The sequence below is a fragment of the Rhinoderma darwinii genome, chromosome 4, assembly GCF_050947455.1.
Source record: "Rhinoderma darwinii isolate aRhiDar2 chromosome 4, aRhiDar2.hap1, whole genome shotgun sequence".
NCBI lineage: Eukaryota > Metazoa > Chordata > Amphibia > Anura > Rhinodermatidae > Rhinoderma > Rhinoderma darwinii.
Genome location: NC_134690.1, coordinates 274,555,607 through 274,580,179, shown reverse-complemented (window position 1 = coordinate 274,580,179; position 24,573 = coordinate 274,555,607). Strand labels below are relative to the sequence as shown.

The 24,573-nt window shown below is 51.5% G+C and overlaps 1 protein-coding gene across 3 annotated transcripts in view; it reads left to right on the top strand.

The window, feature by feature from the left end:
- The window catches only part of LOC142761124 (ribosomal protein S6 kinase alpha-2), a 372,393-nt gene that overhangs the window by 128,662 nt on the left and 219,158 nt on the right, over positions 1 to 24,573 (top strand). For 2 of the 3 annotated variants that reach the window (XM_075864315.1, XM_075864314.1), the window contains exon 2: positions 3,206 to 3,322. The exons of the other annotated variant lie outside the window; for it this stretch is intronic. In XM_075864315.1, the coding sequence (XP_075720430.1) occupies positions 3,206 to 3,322 (117 nt within the window). The remainder of the gene's footprint in view (positions 1 to 3,205; positions 3,323 to 24,573) is intronic. 3 annotated transcript variants of the gene reach the window in all.

Sequence of the window (24,573 nt, the reverse complement as noted above, 5' to 3'; positions counted from 1 at the left end):
AAAGATCTCTTCCCTTCCTGGGTTATATAATCTCAGAGCAGGGCCTCAAGATGGACCCTGAGAAGGTAAAAGCTGTCCTGGAGTGGCCACGCCCCCAAGGCTTAAGGGCCATACAACGCTTCCTGGGATTCGCCAACTTCTACCGGCTATTCATCCCCAACTTCTCGTCATTGACAGCCCCATCTCTACCCTCACAAAAAGGGTATGAATGCCAAAATGTGGACTCCGGAGGCAGAAGCCGCATTTGAGACCTTAAAAAAAGCCTTTACGTCAGCCTCTATTCTTCACCATCCTGATGTGTCCCTGCAGTATTCTTTAGAGGTGGAGGAAGCCTCTGTTGGTGCACTGTTGTTCCAGAGAAGTTTGAAAGGCAAGACTGTGGTATGTGGCTACTATTCCAAACTGTTTTCTTCTGCAGAGCGCAACTACTCGATTGGGGATCGGGAGTTACGGGCCATCAAGGTGGCCCTGCAGGAGTGGAGACACCTACTGGAGGGTGCAGTCCATCCTATCCTGGTCTTCACGGATCACAAGAATCTGACCTATTTACAGACGGCTCAACAGTTGAACCCTCGTCAAGCCAGGTGGTCGTTGGTTTTTGCTCAGCTCCGGTTCGGACTCCACTACCGACCTGCCCACAAGAATGTGAGGGCCGATGCTTTGTCTAGGTCATTTGAAACAGAGGACACTGAGGAGTCCCCACAGAAAATTATCGACCCTTCCTGCATCTATTCTGTTAACCCTCTGCAGGTTAGTGACATTCCTCCAGGAAGAACTTAAGTACGTCTGGCTTACAGAAGAAGAATCCTTCGCTGGGGTCACAGTTCCAAGCTGGCAGGTCACGCGGGTGCCCGTAAGACCCGAGACCTAATCGCCCGTCAGTTCTGGTGGCCCACGCTGCCTAAAGATGTCATGGACTTTGTCTCCTTCTGTACAGTGTGTGCAGCAAACAAAGTAGCCCACTCCAGACCAGCCGGTCTGCTCCAACCACTGCCTGTGCCCGATGCCCCCTGGTGGCATGTTGCTATGGACTTTGTCACAGATCTGCCTCTCTCTGTGGGATGCAGTGTGATCTGGGTGGTGGTAGATCGATTCTGACTGGTCTGCCTTCTGCTGCTCGACTGGCTGACTTCTTCATACAACACATCTTCCGTCTGCATGGCTTGCCTCTGCATATTGTCTTGGATCTAGGGTTCCAGTTCACCTCGAGGTTTTGGAGAGCTCTCTGCTGCCTCCTCAGTGTAAAGTTGGACTTCTCTTTGGCCTATCATCCCCAGTCCAATGGGCAAGTCGAGAGGATTAACCAGATTATGGAGAACTATCTACGTCACTTTGTTTCCAGGTGACATGATGACTGGGTGCAGCTGCTCATGTGGGCAGAATTCTCCTATAATAACCATACTAGTGAGTCCACCACCTCCAGCCCATTCTTCATAGTCTACGGCCAACATCCTCGAATACCTCTTCCTGTCTCTACTATGTCCCAGGTGCCTGCAGCTGACTCGACCTTCAGGGACTTTCTTCAAATATGGCAACAGACCCGATCTTCTATTCTGCTGGCAGTTGACCGCATGAAGAAAAAAGCAGATACCAAAAGACAGGATCCTCCTCAGTTTCTTCCCGGTACGAAGGTCTGGTTTTCCTCAAAGAATATCCGGCTGAGGGTGCCGCCCTGCAGATTTGCTCCCAGGTTCCTCGGACCCTTCGAGATCCTGCTACAAATTAACCCGGTCTCTAACAAACTGTGGCTGCCTCCTACCCTCAAGATCCCTAACTCATTACATGTCTCCTTGCTGAATACCGTGGTCCTGAACCGCTACTCTTGGACTCCTAGTTCCACAGTGGCTCCAGGTGGCTCGTCAGGGACTTTCGAGCTAAGGGAGATTCTAGCCACCTAGAAGGTGGGAGGAAGGACGTTTTATTTGGTGGATTGGAGGGGATTCGGTCCAGAAGAGAGGTCATGGGAGCCAGAGGAGAACATCGATGCCCCTGTCCTCATGAGGAAGTTTCTCTCCCGCTTTGGCCCCAAGAAGAGGGGGCGTAAGAGGGGGGGATACTGTAACATATATGGCCGCGTTCCTTCGTTCTAACTTACCCCTCGACGACCGCAGCCATGGACATCCTGCTGCTGTGCTGCGCCGTCCCCCTGTGAGGCGCCGGCACTCACTTCCGGGTATCAAGACTGTCTCCCAGAGGGTGCGCCCGCGCTTGTGCCCGCTCTTAAAGGGCCAGTGTGAGCATGAAATCATCATCAACTCACATGATTTCTGGACTATAAGAAGGCCCCCGCCCTTCTGATCCTCACCTGAGCATTGTTGTTGTTTCCCAAAGTCAGTCTTGCAAATGGTGTCCTAAGTGTCTTCCAGCTTCTCAGTGTTCCCCGTACCTGTATCCTGTTTCCTGTGCTATCCAGTACCATCCTGATCTACTGCCGTGCTGAACTGTTGCCGTGCTGTGCTGCATTTCCACGCCTGCTCTGCTACTCCACGCCTGACGTCTACCTGCCGCCTGGTCCCAGCCGAGCCTGCCTTGCTACTGTCTACATTGCCTCAGGTAACCTTTCTGGACTATTGACTCTGTACCATACCTGTTTGGCCAGCTACCATCCCGCTACGCGGTACGGCCCAGTGGGTCCACAGCCCGCACCATAACACCTGTCCTGTCCTTCATTACACGGACAACCCATTGCTATGATTGAACACTGTTTAATGCTGAATTTGTTGTGGTAGCACTGCAGGGAAACTGAACCCTTACTACCATGTTTGCTCACAGATTACAGCTGATTGTTTTGGGTCCCAGCAAGGGGATGCCTTGTGATCAGCATAATGTCAAAGGACCCTTCTAACAACTAGGGATTGTCCAAATTGTACATCCCCTTACAGACAACATGTTGATAAATGTGGTGCACGCTGCTCTGGAGCAGAGACTGGTGGACCACTCATATAGTGCATCAGTATTAATCTTACTCAAGAATCTTCCTGTGTGGGCATGGTGATGACGCAATTGATAAATACCTTGATAAAAAATTTCCTTATGAGCAAACACTTGACTACAATAGAATATTTTTTAGGGTATGTGCTTTTGTGAATTCAATTTTGTGTGTTAACTAGTCCTTTGTATCTAAATACACACGACTGCACAGCTATTGCATATAAGCTATGGATATTGTTTTCTGGTTTAAAAATGTACAATTATTATCTGATAGGATGAAGGAATAGTGAAGGAGATAGACATCAGTCACCATGTAAAAGAAGGATTTGAAAAAGCAGAACCGTCTCAGTTTGAACTTTTAAAAGTTCTTGGACAGGGATCTTATGGCAAGGTAAGCTCTACATCACTACCAATATATGTAAAATACTAAGTATTTTGTTGAATAACTTGTGTCTTAATTTTTATCTTGTTACTTGAGTCAAACACTTTTTTTTTTTAACCTATACATATATTTAGAGATGAGCGAACTTATGAAAATTTCGGTTCGGCAAGTTCGCCGAATTTCATGAAAAAGTTCGATTCTGACCGAACCTGTAATACAAGAAAGCCCCTAAAAATCATGTATAACACTGTTTAAAAGCCCTAGAAGCCCTGTATAACACTCTTAGGTCACCCATGAGTGTATCCAAGTACTTTTGAGCTGTCTTTAAGGCAAAGTTAGTGTCAAAGTTACGCCAACATGTATGGCTATAGGAAAACGGATGGGACACGGTGATAACTAACAGAAACCACTGCACTTGTGCATGTTGTATGCTTAATGCATTGTTAAAAAATGTACAAAAGTTAACCATTTTTGGCGGCAGAGGCCTGCCAGGGTTCATACATATAAGGTGGTAAAAGAAGAAGCAATGGCTTTTGACAAGCCCTCAAAAATGTACCCTTTTTATTGGCAGATGCCTGCCGGGTTTCATCCATACATGGATGTAAAAGCAACAAGCAATGGCTTTTGACAAGCCCTCCAGGCCTGCTTGTAGCAGACGGCAGTGGAGGTGTATTGGTGGTAGTAGAGGTAGCCAACACAGACAGCATGGGTGGTGGTAGTAGTAGTAGCAGCACATAAAGAGACTGGACGACAGTCACAGGACAAAGCCCTGTGGTGGGGCAGGCCTCAGGCCTGCTTGTAGCAGACGGGCGGCAGTGGAGGTGTATTGGTGGTAGTAGAGGTAGCCAACACAGACAGCAAGGGTGGTGGTAGTAGTAGTAGTAGCAGCACATTAAAAAAAGAGACTGGACGACAGTCACAGGACAAAGCCCTGTGATGGGGCAGGCCTCAGGCCTGCTTCTAGCAGACGGCAGTGGAGGTGTATTGGTGGTAGTAGAAGTAGCCAACACAGACAGCAAGGGTGGTGGTAGTAGTAGTAGTAGCAGCACATTAAAAAAAGAGACTGGACGACAGTCACAGGACAAAGCCCTGTGATGGGGCAGGCCTCAGGCCTGCTTGTAGCAGACGGGCGGCAGTGGAGGTATATTGGTGGTAGTAGAGGTAGCCAACACAGACAGCAAGGGTGGTGATAGTAGTAGTAGCAGCACATTAAAAAAAGAGACTGGACGACAGTCACAGGACAAAGCCCTGTGGTGGGTCAGGCCTCAGGCCTGCTTGTAGCAGACGGCAGTGGAGGTGTATTGGTGGTAGTAGAGGTACCCAACACAGACAGCAAGGGTGGTGGTAGTAGTAGCAGCAGCACATTAAAAAAAGAGACTGGACGACAGTCCCAGTACAAAGCCCTGTGGTGGGGCAGGCCTCAGGCCTGCTTGTAGCAGACGGGCGGCAGTAGAGGTGTATTGGTGGTAGTAGAGGTAGCCAACACAGACAGCAAGGGTGGTGGTAGTAGTAGTAGTAGTAGCAGCACATTAAAAAAAGAGACTGGACGACAGTCCCAGGACAAAGCCCTGTGGTGGGGCAGGCCTCAGGCCTGCTTGTAGCAGACGGCAGTGGAGGTGTATTGGTGGTAGTAGAGGTAGCCAACACAGACAGCAAGGGTGGTGGTAGTAGTAGTAGCAGCACATTAAAAAAAGAGACTGGACGACAGTCACAGGACAAAGCCCTGTGGTGAGGCAGGCCTCAGGCCTGCTTGTAGCAGACGGCAGTGGAGGTGTATTGGTGGTAGTAGAGGTAGCCAACACAGACAGCAAGGGTGGTGGTAGTAGTAGTAGCAGCACATTAAAAAAAGAGACTGGACGACAGTCACAGGACAAAGCCCTGTGGTGAGGCAGGCCTCAGGCCTGCTTGTAGCAGACGGCAGTGGAGGTGTATTGGTGGTAGTAGAGGTAGCCAACACAGACAGCAAGGGTGGTGGTAGTAGTAGTAGCAGCACATTAAAAAAAGAGACTGGACGACAGTCACAGGACAAAGCCCTGTGGTGGGGCAGGCCTCAGGCCTGCTTGTAGCAGACGGGCGGCAGTGGAGGTGTATTGGTGGTAGTAGAGGTAGCCAACACAGACAGCAAGGGTGGTGGTAGTAGTAGTAGCAGCACATTAAAAAAAGAGACTGGACGACAGTCACAGGACAAAGCCCTGTGGTGGGGCAGGCCTCAGGCCTGCTTGTAGCAGACGGGCGGCAGTGGAGGTGTATTGGTGGTAGTAGAGGTAGCCAACACAGACAGCAAGGGTGGTAGTAGTAGTAGCCGAACAGATAAATTTGCAATAGCCCTGAAATTATCCCCTGAGGACGCTGCTGAAGCAGTGAAACATGTCGGGGGGGCTAGCACTTTTTTAAAATCATTGCTGGTCTAACAAATGAACTCCACTACTGTGTCATAATAGAGGCTGCCTGAGCAGTCTGCAGCTGCCGCCCAGCCTGACACACTGAGATCTATACACACATTAGATCTCTAACGTTAGACAAAACAGCTCGCAATTTTAATTTAATCAATTATTGTACAACTATTTACCTTATCTGCTGCAACTTGTTTCTAAATTAAATAATAAAAGTTATATTTTAATTAATACAACAATTCTATAGCAGCTGGGAAATTGGGGACTTTTTTGTGCTTTGCACATTTATCTGTTCGTCTATTACAATTATCCCTGCCAGCTGCTAGGGTCTCTATCAATTTTTGTAGTAGTAGTAGCAGCACATTATCGGTGGTAGTAGAGGTAGCCAACACAGACAGCCAGGGGCGTAGCTAAAGGCTCATGGGCCCCGATGCAAAAATTCTTACTGGGCCCCCCCCCGCAAACTTCTCATGGCCGACGGTCCGCAGCTTTCAGTCTCCTAAGTGACCCAACAATGCAGCACTAGCAGCCGGGGGTGTCACTAAGGCTGGGTTCACACACCCTATTTATGGACGTAATTCGGGCGTTTTAGCATTGAATTACGTCCGAAAATGCGGCTCACAAGCATTGGCAAACATCTGCCCATTCATTTGAATGGGTCTTACGATGTTCTGTGCCGCCGGTCATTATTTTTTACGCGCCGCTGTCAAAAGGCGGCGCGTAAAAAAGACGCCCGCGTCAAAGAAGTGCCTGTCATTTCTTCAGACGTAAATGGAGCCGCTTTCCGTGGACTCCATAGAAAAACAGCTCCAATTACGTCTGTAATGGACGCAGCGAAAGACGCCTGCACATGCCATTACGGCTGAAATTACGGTGCCGTTTTCTCCTGAAAACAGCACCGTAATTTCAGCCGTAACGGACGCTGCCGTGTGAACATACCCTCAGGGCTTAAAATGTCAGGGAAATAGCCCCAATACATATGTGTCCGCCCAAAAAAAAGTGTGTATATGAGACAGCATAGCATATCTATAGCACTACGACCCTATAAACTATGGATAGGATTAGATACAGTGGCTCAGCAGACAGTATCACACATGATAGGATTAGATACAGTGGCTCAGAAGGCAGTATCACACATGATAGGATTAGATACAGTGGCTCAGCAGACAGTATCACACATGATAGGATTAGATACAGTGGCTCAGCAGACAGTACCACACATGATAGGATTAGAAACAGTGGCTCAGAAGGCAGTATCACACATGATCGGATTAGATATAGGGCCCAGCAGACAGTATCACACAAGATACGATTAGATACAGGGCCCAGCAGACAGTATCACACATGATTGGATTAGATACACAGCTCAGCAGACAGTATCACACACGATTGGATTAGATACAGGGCCCAGCTCGCTGACATTGCATCTCCAGCGCTGGACCCAGAATAGGTAAGAATAATAATTTTGCTTCTTTAGGGTATGTGCACACACACTAATTACGTCCGTAATTGACGGACGTATTTCGGCCGCAAGTACCGGACCGAACACAGTGCAGGGAGCCGGGCTCCTAGCATCATACTTATGTACGATGCTAGGAGTCCCTGCCTCTCCGTGGAACTACTGTCCCGTACTGAAAACATGATTACAGTACGGGACAGTTGTCCTGCAGCGAGGCAGGGACTCCTAGCATTGTACATAAGTATGATGCTAGGAGCCCAGCTCCCTGCAGTGTGTTCGGTCCGGTACTTGCGGCCGAAATACGTCCGTCAATTACGGACGTAATTAGTGTGTGTGCACATACCCTAATGTGTTACTGATTATTTTTGTGTGTTTGTGTTTTTTTACAGGTTCGGTTGTTGGAGTTCGGATTCGAGGACTTCAATGACGACGTTTTTTTTATTCTCAATAAAATGGTTAATGAGGGTTGTGTTTTTTTATTTCAATAAAATATTTTTCTATGTGCTTGTATCTTTTTAAACTTTATTATCACCGCCTTAGTAATGGCCGCTGGCTGATTGACAACCTCCATTACTAAGGCGGGGCTTAATGTTAGCCGGTGCAGAGGCTACACTAACCCCCATTATTACCCCGGTACCGACCGCCACCAGGGGTACTGGGAAGAGCCGGGTACGAACCAGTACCCGACCATCTGCAGTGACGGTCAGACACGAGGGCGGCCGCAGGCTGGTAGTATTAGGCTGGGGAAGGCCAAAAACTGTGGCCCTTCCCACCCTTGTAATGCTGCCTGCTGCTGTGTTGTATCTGGCTGGTTATGAAAATTGGGGGGGGGCCCCACATCCGATTTTTATTTTTTATTTTTAACGTGGGGTCCCCCCCATTTTTCATAACCAGCCAGATACAATAAAGCAGCAGCAGCCTAGCATCACCAGGGTGGGAAGGGCCACTGTATCTGGCCTTTCCCCTCCTGATAATACTAGCCTGCGGCCACCCCAGTGGCCGACCATCGCTACAGATGGTCAGGTACTGGATGGTACCCGGCTCTTCCCAGCACCCCTGGTGGCGGTGGGTACAGGGGTAATAAAGGGGGTTAGTGTTAGCCTCTGCATCGGCTAACACTAAGCCCCGTCTTAGCAATGGATGCTGTCAATCAGCCAGCGGCCATTACTAAGGCGGTAGTAATATAGTTTAAAAAAAAACACAAAGACATAGAAAAAATATTTTATTGAAATAAAAAAAAAAAACACACAACCCTCATTAAGCATTTTATTGATAATAAAAAAAAAGCCGTCATCGAAGTAGTCCTGGAATCCGACGTAGTCCAACGACCGAACCTGTAAGAAAACACACAAAAAATGATTAGTAACACGTGTGTTAGGCTTGGATACAGGGCCCATGTGTGATACTGTCTGTGGGACCCTGTAGCTAAGCCTACCACAACGTAGGCTTAGATACAGGGTCCAGCAGAGAGTAATCTTATACAGTATAAGATTACTGTGTGCTGGGGCCCTGTATCTAAACCTACAGTGTGGTAGGCTTATATACAGGGCCCATCAGACAGGATCACACATGCGCCATGTATCTAAGCCTACCATGTGATTGGCTTAGATACAGGGCCCAGCAGACAGGATCACGCATGGGCCATGTATCTAAGCCTACCATGTGATTGGCTTAGATACAGGGCCCAGCAGACAGGATCACGCATGGGCCATGTATCTAAGCCTACCATGTGATTGGCTTAGATACAGGGCCCAGCAGACAGGATCACGCATGGGCCATGTATCTAAGCCTACCATGTGATTGGCTTAGATACAGGGCCCAGCAGACAGGATCACACAATCTGTGATCCTGTCTCATGGGCCCCCTAAGCCTGCTACATCGTAGGCTTAGGGGTTGTACAGTCCCTAAACATTGATGGCTTATCCTCAGGATAGGCCATCAATAGCTGATGTGTCGGGTCCGTCTCCCGGGACCCACAAATCAGCTGTTTTGAAGGGGCCGCAGCACTCGTACGAGAGCTGCTTCCCCTTCATTTCACTACTCGCTCACACTGTGAATCGCCGACACGGATTCACAGTGTGACCGGAATGAAGTGACAGGAATGAAGGGGAGCAGCTCTCGTACGAGTGCTGCGGCCCCTTCAAAACAGCTGATTGGCGGGTCCCAGGAGTCGGACCCCGCCAGTCAGGGCTAACCTTACCTTCCTCTTCGGCCGCGGCGGGAGTTCTGTCGTCTCGATGCTGTGCGCGGCGCATAGCGCTGTGACGTCATGCGCTGCGCACAGCGCCTGACGTCAGGACCTCCGCTGCGATCCGGAACCAGGAAGGTAAGTAAAGTATGTTACTATAGTAACAGGGGCCCGCGGCCCGAGTTACTATAGTAACTTTTTATTGATGTGGTGCTGGGGGCCGTGGGCCCCCCTGGCTTCGGGGCCCGGTCGCAATTGCGACCGCTGCGACCCCTATAGCTACGCCAGTGCAGACAGCAATGGTGGTGGTAGTAGTAGTAGTAGCAGCACATTTAAAAAAGAGACTGGACGACAGTCACAGGACAAAGCCCTGTGGTGGGGCAGGCCTGCTTGTAGCAGACGTCACTGGGGGTGGATTGGTGGTAGAAGTAGTGGACAGGACAGAATCCCGTAGTAGCAGGCGGCAGTAGCAGGCGGCAGCGGCAGCAGCAGCAATGTCAGATCTAATCAGTGGCATCAGGCACAGGGGTTTTAAAATCCTCACTGATCCACACTTGATTCATTTTCAGAAACGTGAGATTTTCCAAGCTGTTGGCGGACAATCTTGTTCGCTTAGGAGTGACGAAGCCCCCTGCCGCGCTGAATACCCTCTCTGACGCTACACTGGAGGGTGGACAAGACAGTACACCCATGGCAAACTGGGCCAGTTCTTGCCAATGATCCAATCTGCTGACCCAGAAGTCCATGGGGTCTGGGATCAGCATTTCTGACGGAGAAAGGGCACAGTCCAGGTACGAGTGAACCTGGTTGTTTAGGTGCTGCGCCTGGTGATGGTGAACATCCCTTTGGTGACTACGATGTGTGTCAGGTCGGGGTATTGGATGTAAAAATTTTGTCATCATATTTTCCAAACTGAATTGGCTGCTGCTGCTGCTGCCGCCTATTGCAGAGGTAGCTCTGCCAAAGGCGGTGGAACGATGAGACAGTGGGGAGCGGAGAGTGGCCCCCCCGGTCAGACATGCATGCAGCAGGTGTTTGCCGTTTGAAAGCCGTGACAAGCTGGCTGCATAGCTTCTCTCGATAATAAGCCAATTTTGCCTCCCTCTTGGAAGGCGCAAAAAACTCCCCCATTCTGGCTTTATACCGATGGTCTAAAAGTGTGGCTATCCAGTACTCATCTCTTTGCTTCATGCTAACAATACGACAGTCAGCGCGCAAGTAACAAAGCATACAGCTCGCCATCCTGGCCAGCATTTCAGAGGGCCCGGTTGGTTCCATCTCCGCCCTATACTGCCATGGTTGTCCATCATCAAGGTCGTCGTCAGACTCGTCATCACCACCATCACTGTCATGTTGTGCGGCTGCCTCGTCCCCTATCCCTTCCTGTGATTCCATCTCCAAATCCAGCTCCTCTTCAGGTCCTGTTTCCTCATCCTCCTCCTCCTCCTCCTCCTCAACATCCATAGCCAGATGTGATCCTTCCTCCATCCTTTGCTGAATCATCGCTGTGAGCGTTTGCTCCATAATGAATATCAGCGGCATAACATCGTTCATTCCGCTAGCGTCACGGCTCACAAATCGTGTGGCCTCTTCAAAGGGCCTCAAAACGCGACATGCGTCTCTAACCAGCTGCCAGTGCCTGAGCTCGAAATTACACTGGCTCCAAACGCTGCCCGTCTGCTGCATCAGGAAATCATTCACGGCTTTCCGCTGTTCGTACAGATGGTCCAACATGTGCAGGGTGGAATTCCAGCGTATTGGAACGTCGCAAATCAGGCTGTGTTCTGGGAGATTGTTTTGACGCTGCAAGTCCAGGAGGGCGTGCTTAAATGCATACAAACGTCTAAAGCGAGCCAGCACACCCTTCAAACCAACATATGACTTTAAGAAGCGTGTTATGACCAGATTGATCGCATGTCCAATGCAAGGAGCTTGTGTCAGGTGACCTAGACGCAGTGCAGCCACAACGTTCTTCCCGTTATCAGAGACAACATTGCCCAGTGTGAGTTTCAGAGGAGACAGCCAGCGTGCGATTTCCTCCTTGATGCACAGCAGCAGCGCCTGCCCTGTGTGGCTTTTCTCGCCCAGGCTCAGCAGGTGTAAGACAGCGTTGTGGCGCTTCACCTTGCACCTATGAAAAGAGGAGGGAGGAGGAGTGGAAGATACGCTGTGTCCTGTCGGGGACGGGATTACCTCCAAGGAGGAAGGCAAGAAGGAGGAGGAGGAGGAGGAGGAGTAGGAGGAGGAGAATGGTAGGCGCCTGGTGTCCGGAGTTGAACCAGAAAGATACAAGCGTGGAGGTGGTAATGCCTGGCATTGATGCGGTGGTGCATCGGACTGCAAAATATTGACCCAGTGGGACGTGAAAGACATGTACTGTCCCTGCCCATAGTTGCTGCTCCATGTGTCGACGGTGGCATGTACCCTGCTGCACACGGATAATTGCAAGGACTGGCACACCTTTTCCTCCATGTGCTTGTGCAAGGCAGAGACAGCTGTTTTGGAGAGTAATGTCGGCTAGGTATTCGCCACCTAGGCTGAGCGCATGCCATCAATTGCTTGAAGCCAACGGAGTCGACCAGGTGGTACGTGTCACGAAGCGGGTTAGTGGACCCACTAGGCCGTACCGCCGCAGCGGGGAGGCAGCTGGCCAAACAACAGGACACCCCAGAAATACAATGTCCCGCACAAGGGTACCTGAATAGTCTAGATGGTGGCCGCAGCTCTGGCACAGATGAGATGGGTGCAGCAGATGGCGCCAAACGTGGCGGATGACACAGGAGCCGCAAGTTGCGCCAGACGTGGCGGATTCCTCCGGATGTGGCAGATAACACAGGACGTGGTGGATTCCTCCGGACGTGACAGATGACACAGGACGTGGCGAATTCCTCCAGACGTGGCAGATGACACAGGACGTGGCAGATTCCTCCGGACGTGGCAGATGACACAGAAAGTAGCGGATTCCTCTGGACGTGGCAGATGACACAGGACGTGGCAGATTCCTCTGGACGGGGCAGATGACACTGGACGTGGCACGACTAGATACTAGGGCAAAGCACGGGAAACAGGAATGGGGAACAAGGTACGGGTAACAACAGGAACGGGAAACACTAAGGGACCATTTGCAAGACAGACTGGGAAAACTAACAACGCTCAGGCATCGAACTAGGGGGCTGGACCCCTCTTATAGCCCAGGGTACTCACGGGTCAAAGGTCGTTCAAGATGTCCGGTGCGCGCGCTGCCCCTTTAAGAGCGGGGACGAGCGTGCGCGCGCACCCTGCGGGCTCCGGCGGAGGTGAGTGGATGCAAGCGCTGGCGTCTCCTGAGGAGGAGCCTGGGGCCAGCGCTTGCCGACTCGTGGCTGCGGCTGTCAGCGGGAGGCTGGAGCTGACAGGCCGCAGCCACGGACATTACAGTATCCCCCCTCTTACGCCCCCTCTTCTTGGGACCGGAGCGAGAGAGAAACTTCTTTAGAAAAGTAGGGGCATTGAGGTTCTCCTCTGGCTCCCAGGACCTCTCTTCGGGACCAAACCCCCTCCAATCCACCAAATACAAGGTCTCTCCTCTCACTCTCTTGGTGTCCAAGATTTCTTTTACCTCAAAGATGTCCGAGGAGCCGCTGGGAGCAACCGCAGGGCTGGGAGTCTTGGAATAGCGGTTTAGGATCACAGGCTTCAGGAGGGAGACGTGGAAGGAGTTGGGAATCCTGAGGGTAGGAGGCAGCCGAAGCTTGTAGGCGACAGGGTTGATCTGCTGCAGGACCTCGAATGGTCCAAGGAACCTGGGAGCGAACTTGTATGAGGGCATCTTCAAGCGAATGTTCCGAGAGGACAGCCAGACTTTAGTCCCCGGAAGATACTGAGGCGGCTCTTTTCTCTTAATATCTGCCTTTCGCTTCATGCGATCTACTGCCAGAAAAATAGAGGACCGGGTCTGTTGCCAGATTTGCAGGAAGTCCCCATATGCAGAGTCAGCAGCGGGAACCTGGGATGAAGTCGACACAGGAAGAGGGACTCTGGGATGTTGACTGTAGACGATGTGAAATGGAGAGGAAGTGGTGGACTCACTTGTGTGGTTGTTGTAAGAAAATTCGGCCCATGGTAGAAGCTGTACCCAGTTATCATGCTGTGAAGAGATGAAATGGCGGAGATAATTTTCCATGATCTGGTTGATCCTCTCAACTTGCCCATTGGACTGGGGGTGATAGGCAGAGGAAAAGTCCAATCTCACATCCAGGAGTTTACAGAGGGCTCTCCAGAACGTAGAGGTAAACTGAACCCCCCGGTCGGACACAATGTGAAGAGGCAAGCCATGCAAGCGGAAGATGTACTGGATGAAGAGACTTGCCAGACGAGGAGCAGAAGGTAGGCCGGTCAGCGGGATAAAATGAGCCATCTTAGAGAACCGGTCCACCACCACCCAGACAGTGTTACATCCTGCTGAGGGGGGAAGGTCTGTGACGAAGTCCATCGCAATGTGCTGCCAGGGGGCATTGGGTACAGGCAGAGGTTGAAGCAGGCCGGCAGGCTTGCTGTGAGTCACTTTGTTAGAGGCACACACCGTGCAAGAATTGACAAAGTCCAGAACATCCTTATGTAGCGTGGACCACCAAAAGTAACGAGCGATCAGGTCTCGGGTTTTACGGACACCGGCGTGCCCAGCAAGTTTAGAACTATGTCCCCAGCGGAGAATCCTTCTCCTGTCCGCCAACCAAACAAAAGTCCTCCCAGGAGGGATGTCTCTAACCTGCAGAGGATTAGCAGTGACGATGCAGGACGGGTCTATGATGGTCTGGAGGGACTCCACCGTGTCTTCCGTCTCAAACGATCTGGACAGGGCATCTGCCTCACATTCTTGTCCGCGGGACGGTAGTGGAGCGCAAACAGAAAACGGGTGAAGAACAGCGACCACCTGGCTTGACGAGGATTAAGTCTTTGAGCGGACTGAAGGTAAGTGAGGTTCTTGTGGTCGGTGAAGATCAGGATGGGGTGAGCAGCGCCCTCCAGAAGATGTGGCCACTCCTCCAGGGCCAATGTGATGGCCAGCAGCTCCCGATCTCCAATGGAATAATTGCGCTCAGCAGAAGAAAACAGTCTAGAGTAGTAGCCACGTACTACAGCCTTTCCTTTGGAGCACCTCTGGAACAGAAGTGCACCTGCACAGACAGAGGAAGCGTCCACTTCCAGTGAGAACTGCCGAGATACGTCAGGATGATGGAGGATCGAGGCTGAAGTGAAGGCACTCTTCAGGCTATTAAATGCAGACTCTGCCTCTGGAGTCCACACTTTGGCGTTCACACCCTTCTTGGTAAGGGTCGAGATGGGAGACGTCAGAGAAGAGAAGTTAGGAATAAACTGCCGGTAGAAATTGGCGAATCCCAGGAACCGCTGTATGGCCCTTAAGCCTTGGGGACGTGGCCACTCCAGGACAGCCTTCACTTTCTCAGGATCCATCTTGAGGCCTTGATCCGAGATAATGTAGCCCAGGAAGGGCAGAGAACTCTTCTCAAAGACGCACTTCTCCAGCTTGGCGTATAAATGATTCTCCCTCAATCGTAGTAGAACCTGACGAACATGCCTCCGATGAGTCGTCTGATCTGGGGAGAAAATCAAAATATCATCGAGATAAACAACAACACAGACATAGAGTAGATCTCGGAAGATGTAGTTAACGAACTCCTGAAACACTGCTGGAGCGTTACACAGTCCGAAGGGCATCACCAGGTATTCGTAGTGCCCGTCCCGGGTGTTAAATGCCGTCTTCCATTCGTCACCCCGGCGAATCCGGACTAGATTGTAAGCCCCACGCAGGTCTAGCTTAGAAAATTTTTTGGCCCCTCGTATGCGATCAAATAGCTCAGAGATGAGTGGCAACGGGTATTTGTTCTTGACTGTGATCAGGTTGAGGCCCCTGTAGTCAATGCAGGGACGAAGGGATTCATCCTTCTTTTTAAAGAAGAAGAATCCAGCCCCGGCCGGGGAGGAAGATTTTCGTATAAAACCCCTCTCCAGATTCTCCTTTATATAGGCCGACATGGATAGAGACTCAGGCAAGGAGAGAGGATATACCCGTCCACGGGGATGAGAGGCATTAGGAACCAGTTCAATGGGGCAGTCATAGGTGCGATGTGGAGGCAGCGTCTCAGCCTCCTTTTTGCTGAAAACATCTGCATACTGAGCAAAATGGGGAGGCAGTCCCGACAGCGACTGAGGCAGAGAAGGCTTGACAGGATGGATCTGCAACAGACAATGACCATGGCACTTGGAGCCCCATTGGAGAACCTCTCCAGAATTCCAGTCCAGGACTGGGGCATGAAGTCGAAGCCAAGGCAGGCCCAGCAGAACCGGATTGATGGCCTTGGGCAAAACAAGGAACGAAATAAATTCAGAGTGAAGTACTCTAACCTGGAGCTTCAACGGCTTGGTTTTAGAGATAATGGGATCAGGCAGAGGCAGTCCATTAACTGAGGCCACAGCCAAAGATGTCTCCAGGGGAACTGTGGGCAGCTGAAGATGATCCACAAGGTCTTTCTGGATGAAATTTGCAGCAGAGCCAGAGTCAAGATAGGCAGAGACTTGATGCGTCCTGTACCAGGGTCACAGGAATAGTCAGTTTGGAAGCGAATCCTCTGTTAGATCCTGTTCCACCTAGTGTTGTCTCTCCAACCAATTCTAGGCAATGGGGTCTCTCCGGCCTCTGGGGGCACAGACGCTCAACATGGCCTCCATGGCCGCAATACAAACAAAGTCCAGAAGTGCGTCTGTGTTGTTTCTCCTGGGTAGACAATTTAACATAGTTACTCTGCATCGGGTACTCTGGTGGGACGACTGAGGAGGATTGCGGGACAGCAGAATCCAGCCTAGGAAGTTCTCTCTCCCGGAGAACCTCTTGGGAACGTTCCTGGATCCTCATGTCAACACGGGAGGCGAGTAGGATAAGATCGTCCAGGGTAGATGGCAGATCGCGAGCAGCCAGCTCGTCCTTGATCCCTGAAGACAGTCCCTGCCAGAATGTAGCCACCAAAGCCTCGTTGTTCCAGGTCAATTCAGCAGCCAGGATACGAAACTGAATGGCATACTCGCCCACGGAGAGGTCTCCCTGGTGTAGGGTAAGTAAAGGATGCAGCAGCCGAAGAGACTCTCCCAGGTTCCTCAAAGATCGAGCGGAAGGTCCGTAAGAAGCACTGCAAGTCCTGGGTCTCAGGTCCCTGATGTTCCCACAGAGGATTGGCCCATGCCAGGGCTTTGCCAGTAAGGAGAGAGATGATAAAGGCGATCCGGACGTCATCCGAGCAGAAGGACCTGGCATGTAGTCTGAAATGGATCAGGCACTGATTCAAAAATCCCCTGCAGGACCTCGGATCTCCGTCATAGCGTGGAGGTAGCGGCAAGAAACACAGGGGGTTGGTACAGGTACAGACAGGAGGTGTAGCAGGCGGAACCGCAGGAACGGGTGCGGTGATGACTGTGGACGGAGCAAGCAGCCGATGGGCTATGGCGTTCACCGACAGGAGGAGCTGGTCTTGTCGTGACTGGAGATCCTCCATCTCAGCCAGCATGGCTTGTGTAGTCAACGTCTCAGGTTGACCAGCGGGGTCCATGGCCTGAGTGTACTGTCACGAAGCGGGTTAGTGGACCCACTAGGCCGTACCGCCGCAGCGGGGAGGCAGCTGGCCAAACAACAGGACACCCCAGAAATACAATGTCCCGCACAAGGGTACCTGAATAGTCCAGATGGTGGCCGCAGCTCTGGCACAGATGAGATGGGTGCAGCAGATGGCACCAAACGTGGCGGATGACACAGGAGCCGCAAGTTGCGCCAAACGTGGCGGATTCCTCCGGATGTGGCAGATAACACAGGACGTGGTGGATTCCTCCGGACGTGGTGGATTCCTCCGGACGTCGCAGATGACACAGGACATGGCGGATTCGTCCGGACGTGGCAGATGACACAGGACGTGGCAGATTCGTCCGGCAGTGGCAGATGACACAGAAAGTAGCGGATTCCTCCGGACGTGGCAGATGACACAGGACGTGGCAGATTCCTCTGGACGTGGCAGATGACACAGGACGTGGCACGACTAGATACTAGGGCAAAGCACGGGAAACAGGAACGGGGAACAAGGTACGGGTAACAACAGGAACGGGAAACACTAAGGGACCATTTGCAAGACAGACTGGGAAAACTAACAACGCTCAGGCATCGAACTAGGGGGCTGGACCCCTCTTATAGCCCAGGGTACTCACGGGTCAAAGGTCGTTCAAGATGTCCGGTGCGCGCTCTGCCCCTTTAAGAGCGGGGACGAGCGTGCGCGCGCACCCTGCGGGCTCCGGCGGAGGTGAGTGGATGCAAGCGCTGGCGTCTCCTGAGGAGGAGGCTGGGGCCAGCGCTTGCCGACTCGTGGCTGCGGCTGTCAGCGGGAGGCTGGAGCTGACAGCCCGCAGCCACGGACATTACAGTACGGCAGCGACTGCACCACCAACAACTTAGCCAGGTGTGAATTAAGCCGCACGACAAGTGGATGACTGGGTATATATTGTTGCTTATTGGACAACGATTCCGTAATGGATAAATGACGGGATGTAGGAGGAGCACTAGATGACAGTGATGATGATGATAACAACGACATGGTGGATAAGGCCTGGCTACTACTTAGATGACAGGGACTCGGAGCAGCAGCAGCGGCAGAGGGGTCTTCATTAGATGTACATGATGATGGTGGGGCATGTCGATTGTCCCACATGGCCTTGTGATGCCGCTCCATGTGTTTACGTAGAGCGGTAGTTCCTACATTGCTGCCCTGCCCACGCCTTACTTTCTGCTTGCAGATACGGCACTGTGCCATGTTTTCGTCCTCCGGTAAGGTACAGAAAAATTGACACATGGAAGAGTACCGTAAAGAGGTAGTACCACGTCCACCACCAACACCACCACCACCCGAGCTTGCCCCTTGTCTGGCAGGCTTTTTTCGGGAGCCTACACCAGCATCAGTGTCGCCGTCACCGGCTCCTGAGCTGACCCTACCGCTGCAACGTTTGGCAGATTGACTTCTGCCCCTACCTCGGCTTGGCTGTTTATCACGGCCAGTGCCGCCACTACTACCCTCTGACGCCGTCATCACCTCGTCACCTGGTTCCCACGTCCTGTCTAAAGCAACATCATCATCATAGCCTTCCTCATCATCCCCGCCACTTCTGTCACTGTGTTGTGAATGTGATGTGACATCATGGCGGGCTCAATGCCCCCCCTCATTTCTGCGTCTGCCACCACGGCTACCACCACCAACACCCCCACTACCGCAGCTATGTGTCTCGGACACCGCTTCCACCTCCACCACCGCCTCAACACACTTCGTTGGCTGACTCGCGGAAAGCAAATCATCATCATCACTATGTTGTTCAGTATCTTCCTTCGCACCCGAGGAGATGTCTCTTAGGACTCTCAGGAAAGATGGCTTCCCGCTAGGAAGGGGGAGCGAAGACATAGCTGATGGAATGGAAACGCTAGAAATACCTATATTACTACTGTCACTGTGCCAAGGAACTGTAGAGGATCTGGAATCCAACGAAACCTGGCTTGAAGCCAGATCGTCAGAGTCTTCCTTCTGAGATGACCGCGAGCCAGCCAACCAGTCCACAATGGCCGTATTGTCTAAAGTAACCCGCCCACCAGAGGAGATGGACAAGTCTGGCTTGCTGATACTGCTACTACTACCAGCAGGCACATGGCTGCTGCTACTAGTGGAACTGGGCACATATCTTGTGCCACAAATGCTGGTACTGGGTCTGGCACCAACAGATCCAACATTTGGACTGGAAGAGGAGACGGCATGGGTGTTTTTTCCTCTACCCCGTCCTTTCACAACCTTTTCTTTACCAGACATTTCACTGCTGGAGCGCAGCAAGTTGAATCAAAACCCGGGGGATGAGCCCCTTCTTAATCATTGAAATTTTTATTGAGCTTTTTCAACACATTACATAGGAAAAATACCTCCAAGCTTCAGCACCCAAGGTTCTCAACATGAGAAGTCCTACAAAGGAGTGTACAAAACAACATAACAGAAAATCAACTAAACAGAAAACAAAAGAAATTAAAAAAAGACATTCATATACATACTGTGACTCTGTTCAGACATATTCATGACTTATTTATAATATTTTGAGCTTTTCCATAAATCCCACGCCGCCACCTTAGTATGAGGTGTGTTAAAGTAATAGAGGAAGGACATTTCATGTCTACAATCTATGTTAACTCTTCTAATTACCTCTAATATGGATGGAGGGACGGAAGACTTCCACAATTTAGCTATTGACATTCTTACAGCTATGAGAATATGTTGAAAAATCAGTCGGACTTGGTGAGGTATATCTTCCAACCCCATGTCCAAAACGGCCAATTCTGGGGACCCTGAGATAAGTATACCTGAGATCTCAGAGATCAGTTGAAACATTTCTTTCCATAGAGAGCTAATAGAAGGAAAGGTCAGGTCCTCCCTCAGAAATGTTGCAGGCCATTATTGTTACGCTTCCCAAGCCGGGAAAAACTCCAGATTCCCCAGCCAACTTTCGACCCATATCTTTATTAAACAGCGACATTAAATTATTTTCTAAATTGCTAGCTTCTAGACTAAATGATTGTCTACCTTCATTGATAGCTTTAGATCAAGTTGGGTTCGTTAAGGGAAGACAAGCTAGAGATGGATCTCGTCGGTTTTTAGATTTAATTCAAGTAGCTTCTCAATCTAAGGATGCAACAATTTTTCTTTCCCTGGATGCTGAAAAAGTATTCGATAGGGTACATTGGGGTTTCATGGATGCAGTCCTGGAAAAATTTGGATTTGGATCTTTTATAAAAACAGCAATTCTCTCTTTGTATACCTCCCCTTCAGCAAGGGTTTTGAATTCCGGGTTTATGTCAAGTACATTTCAAATAACTAATGGTACTTGTCAGGGATGTCCATTGTCTCCGTTGATCTTTACTCTTTGCATGAAACCTTTTGCAGAATTGATCCGTACTACTCAGGATGAGCCCCTTCTAAAAGCGTATTCACACTGACCCTGGCTTGGCAAATGGCAATGAATGAGAATTTCTATCAGCCACGCCGCAATGCACTCAGGGAATGCTGGGCATTGTAGTACTACGTCTACTACAAAGGCTGCCTGTATTGCAAGTTGGATTGTTATTTGTTTGTTATGTTAACGGCCGGGGATGAGCCCCTTCTAAAAGCGTATTCACACACTGACACTGGCTTGGCAAATGGCAATGAATGAGAATTTCTATCAGCCACGCCGCAGTGCACTCAGGGAATGCTGGGCGTTGTAGTACTACGTCTACTATAAAGGCTGCCTGTATTGCAAGTTGGATTGTTATTTGTTTGTTATGTTAACGGCCGGGGATGAGCCCCTTCTAAAAGCGTATTCACACACTGACACTGACTTGGCAAATGGCAATGAATGAGAATTTCTATCAGCCACGCCGCGGTGCACTCAGGGAATGCTGGGCGTTGTAGTACTACTACAAAGGCTGCCTGTATTGCAAGTTGGATTGTTATTTCGTTATGTTAACGGCCGGGGATGAGCCCCTACTAAAAGCGTATTCACACTGACACTGGCTTGGCAAATGGCAATGAATGAGAATTTCTATCAGCCACGCCGCGGTGCACTCAGGGAATGCTGGGCGTTGTAGTACTACTACAAAGGCTGCCTGTATTGCAAGTTGGATTGTTATTTCGTTATGTTAACGGCCGGGGATGAGCCCCTTCTAAAAGCGTATTCACACTGACACTGGCTTGGCAAATGGCAATGAATGATAATTTCTATCAGCCACTGTGCACTGACTCTGGGAATGCTGGGCGTTGTAGTACTACAAAGCCTGCCTGTATTGCAAGTTGGATGCAACGGGGATGAGCCCCTTATAAAAGCGTATTCACACACTATCTGAGTAGTGAGTATTGGATGAGCCCCTTCGATTGCTGGATTCCTGCCTTTTAGATTCCTAAAGCTTTCCCTTACTGCACAGAGATGCTATCCCTACAGCTCATGTCTGTAAAATGGCCGCTGAGCTCCGTGCATAGACTTTTATTGCAGGCTTGAGCCCGCCCCTATGCTGCCTCCTGATTGGCTGGGAGAGCCGTTTGCAAGGCATTATGGGGTAGCCTGATGTCAGGTGATCTTGTAAAATCCTCCATTTTAGATGTAACATGTGGCAGGCGCCAAAATGTAGCCGGGTTCGGCCGAACACGGTGAAGTTCGGATTCGCTGCGAACCAAACTTTTCCCGAAGTTCGGACCGAAACCGAGTTTGGTTGTCCCGGTTCGCTCATCTCTACATATATTGTTTCAGATTGCCAGTAGTAGAAATCCTTTAGAATTCCATAAAGCCCTTCCTGGAAAGCAGTTGTGTTTGAGATCACAGGCGTTCTACATGTACAGTATGATGTATCTAATGCTAAAACCACATTTGATGTTTACATTCGGTGGAACCATTTTAAACTGACCCACAGAAGAGGCTGGACGCAGCCCGCAGGGATTAAGGGAAGCCGGCATGACCGTCCTGGTAGGGAAAGGGTTAATTAGGTGAGGGAGAGTTGGAAGGAGCTGGAGGAGGGACGGGGAGGAGTTAAGGGGGACGGGGGGGCCGTTACTGCGCTTCCCGCTGTTTCTCGGCATTGAGCCGGAAGCAGCGGGAGGAGTAACACAAGAACAGTAAGCTCCCCGTTGCCCGTGCTTTTAGGGATGGCAGAAGCCTTAATGTTAGAGCGGCTGCGTGCCGCTGCTGTGCACCACGGTCCCGGATGGCTAGAGGAGACCGTGGCTGCCATAAGGAGGATCCCGGACGCCGTTTCGCCACGTCGGGCACGGCGTTCGGGGTCTGTTGCAAAGGACAGGCTCCCCTCCCCCGGCCCCCTCACGAGCATGGCTATGGCGGCGGGGGGGAGTCGGCAACAACCGCTCCTGCGCTGGGCAGGCTGAGAGCATTGCCAGGGGTGACGGCGACGCAGGCCGGGTCGACCCGTCCCTCTCGGCGGTCCCGACCTCCAGAGCGCCTCAGTCCGGAGGCAGTCCCGCGGACACGGCGTCGCAGAGGGAGCCCGATCCCGGACGCTGCAGGCCAGGCAGCTGGGAGGACCGCCCCTTCTCAGGCCCTGCGTCCTGGCAGGAATCCCAGGCCGCGACGGGGTCCGGCGGTAAGCAGGGAGTCGCAGGCTGGGCTCCCTGTCACCCCTCCCCCATCAGATGGAAGATTTGGAGGACAAGGTACGGCCGCCCCGCATGGTGATGTTCCGGCCAGGGGGCAGGCTTCGTCAGGATCGTCTAGACGGACGCCTAGATCTGCAGCGACGTCGAGGCAACAGGTCCGGTCGGAAGTCTGGGTCCCGGCGGTCGGGCGGCAGGTTGCCGGCCCATCGGTCAGCGCGTCCTCATCCCCGTTCCGAAGATGTCGTTGGGATGGACAGTCGTCGGCGAGAGAAGAACTGGAGGAAGGTGAACTGGACGTGTATCGTCGAGGTCAGGATGGTCCGGCTGACGGGAACACAGCGCCTGTGCAGCCCGGTGAGTGTATAACTCCATCATTGTCTTATCCAGCGATTTTTATGTCGGGTGTCGGCGGGGGGCTGCTAGCATTGCATCGGGGGCCGGTAGTGGCGCGGGCGGACGCGACGGAGCGGGTTTGGCAGACTTAGTGGGTTGCTTACGGGAGCTGGTGGGGTGCTTGGACAGGGCCGCGGCGCCGGTAGTAACGGAAGTGTCCCCTGCGGTAGTTTGGGAAGGCCCCAGGGACGTGGGATCGTTACAGGCGCGTCCGGTGGTGGCGGTTAGAGAGGCGGTCGCGGTGTCGGTACAGACCGAGGCGCAGAAGGACGGCGATCGAGTGCGTATGGATGATCGTGCTCGGGGGGAGGTGTACGTTTGTTTTGAGGGTCCGTTGGGGGCGCATTTAAAGCAGGAGGTGCGTGATCGGATCTGGAAAGACGAATATGTTGAAATTTTTTCTCTCTTGCCGCTGGCTAAATTTAATTTGGATAAGAGCAAGCGGGATGAGAGTAAAAAGGACGAGGAGGAACGGCGGCGGTATAGGCTTATCCCGCAGACGTTCGTTAATTGGTCGCAGGCGTTCGCCATATTGGCTAGTGTGATAGGGGAAAAGGCGCCGGAAAATTGTTCGGCGTTGTTTTGTTATTTTGATGCCATTGGGGAGGCTCATAGGGCGTATGGGGGTCAGGCGTGGCTGCGTTATGATGAGCAATTCCGTCAGCGGAAGGCGGTTCGGCCGGCGATTCGGTGGGACCAGAAGGATATTGCTCTCTGGTTACGGGTTACGGCTCCGGTTAGGCAGTCCTTTCCCGGGAGCGGCGGCCAAGGAGGCCAGTCTAGTCAGATTGGACAAAGCGGCGGGGGAAAGGCGGGGTTTTGCTGGCAATTTAATGAAGGTCAGTGCAAGTTCGGGGCCACGTGCAAGTTCAAGCACGTGTGTTCCGAGTGTAATGGTGCATCACACGGGGCGGCAAAATGTCTGCGAAAAAAGAGGTCAGGGAACCAGCACGGGGCTGGTCATGGGGGTGTCGCCGGTGAAGGTGGAAAGGATGGCCCCTTATCTAAATGAGTATCCGGATAGGGCGGCAGCTAAGTTGCTTTATGAAGGGTTTAGTGTTGGTTTTGTTATTCCTCCGCCTCCTTATGAGGTTCCGGTTACGCGGAGGAATTTAAAATCGGCTTACTTGCATGCGGAAGTCGTGTCGAAAAAGTTGTTAAAAGAAGTTTCGTTGGGTCGCATGTCGGGGCCATTTGTTGATTCGCCGGTAAAAGATTTAGTTGTGTCCCCGTTGGGTATTGTCCCTAAACGCGAGCCCGGAAAGTTTCGTTTGATTCAACATTTATCGTATCCCAAAGGTTCGTCGGTAAATGACGGGATTGATCACGAGTTGTGTTCCGTAGTTTATACCTCATTCGATAAGGCGGTGGGGTTAGTGCGGGCTGCGGGTCCAGGGGCGCTGCTAGCAAAAACCGACATCGAGGCGGCGTTCAGGTTGTTGCCGGTCCATCCAGAAAGCCAACGGCTGTTGGGTTGTTTTTGGAATGGGGCCTTTTACGTGGATCGGTGCCTTCCGATGGGGTGTTCTCTTTCTTGTGCATACTTCGAGGCGTTTAGTAGCTTCGTGGAGTGGGTAACGAGGGGAGTATCCGGGGTCGATTCGTTGATCCATTACTTAGACGATTTT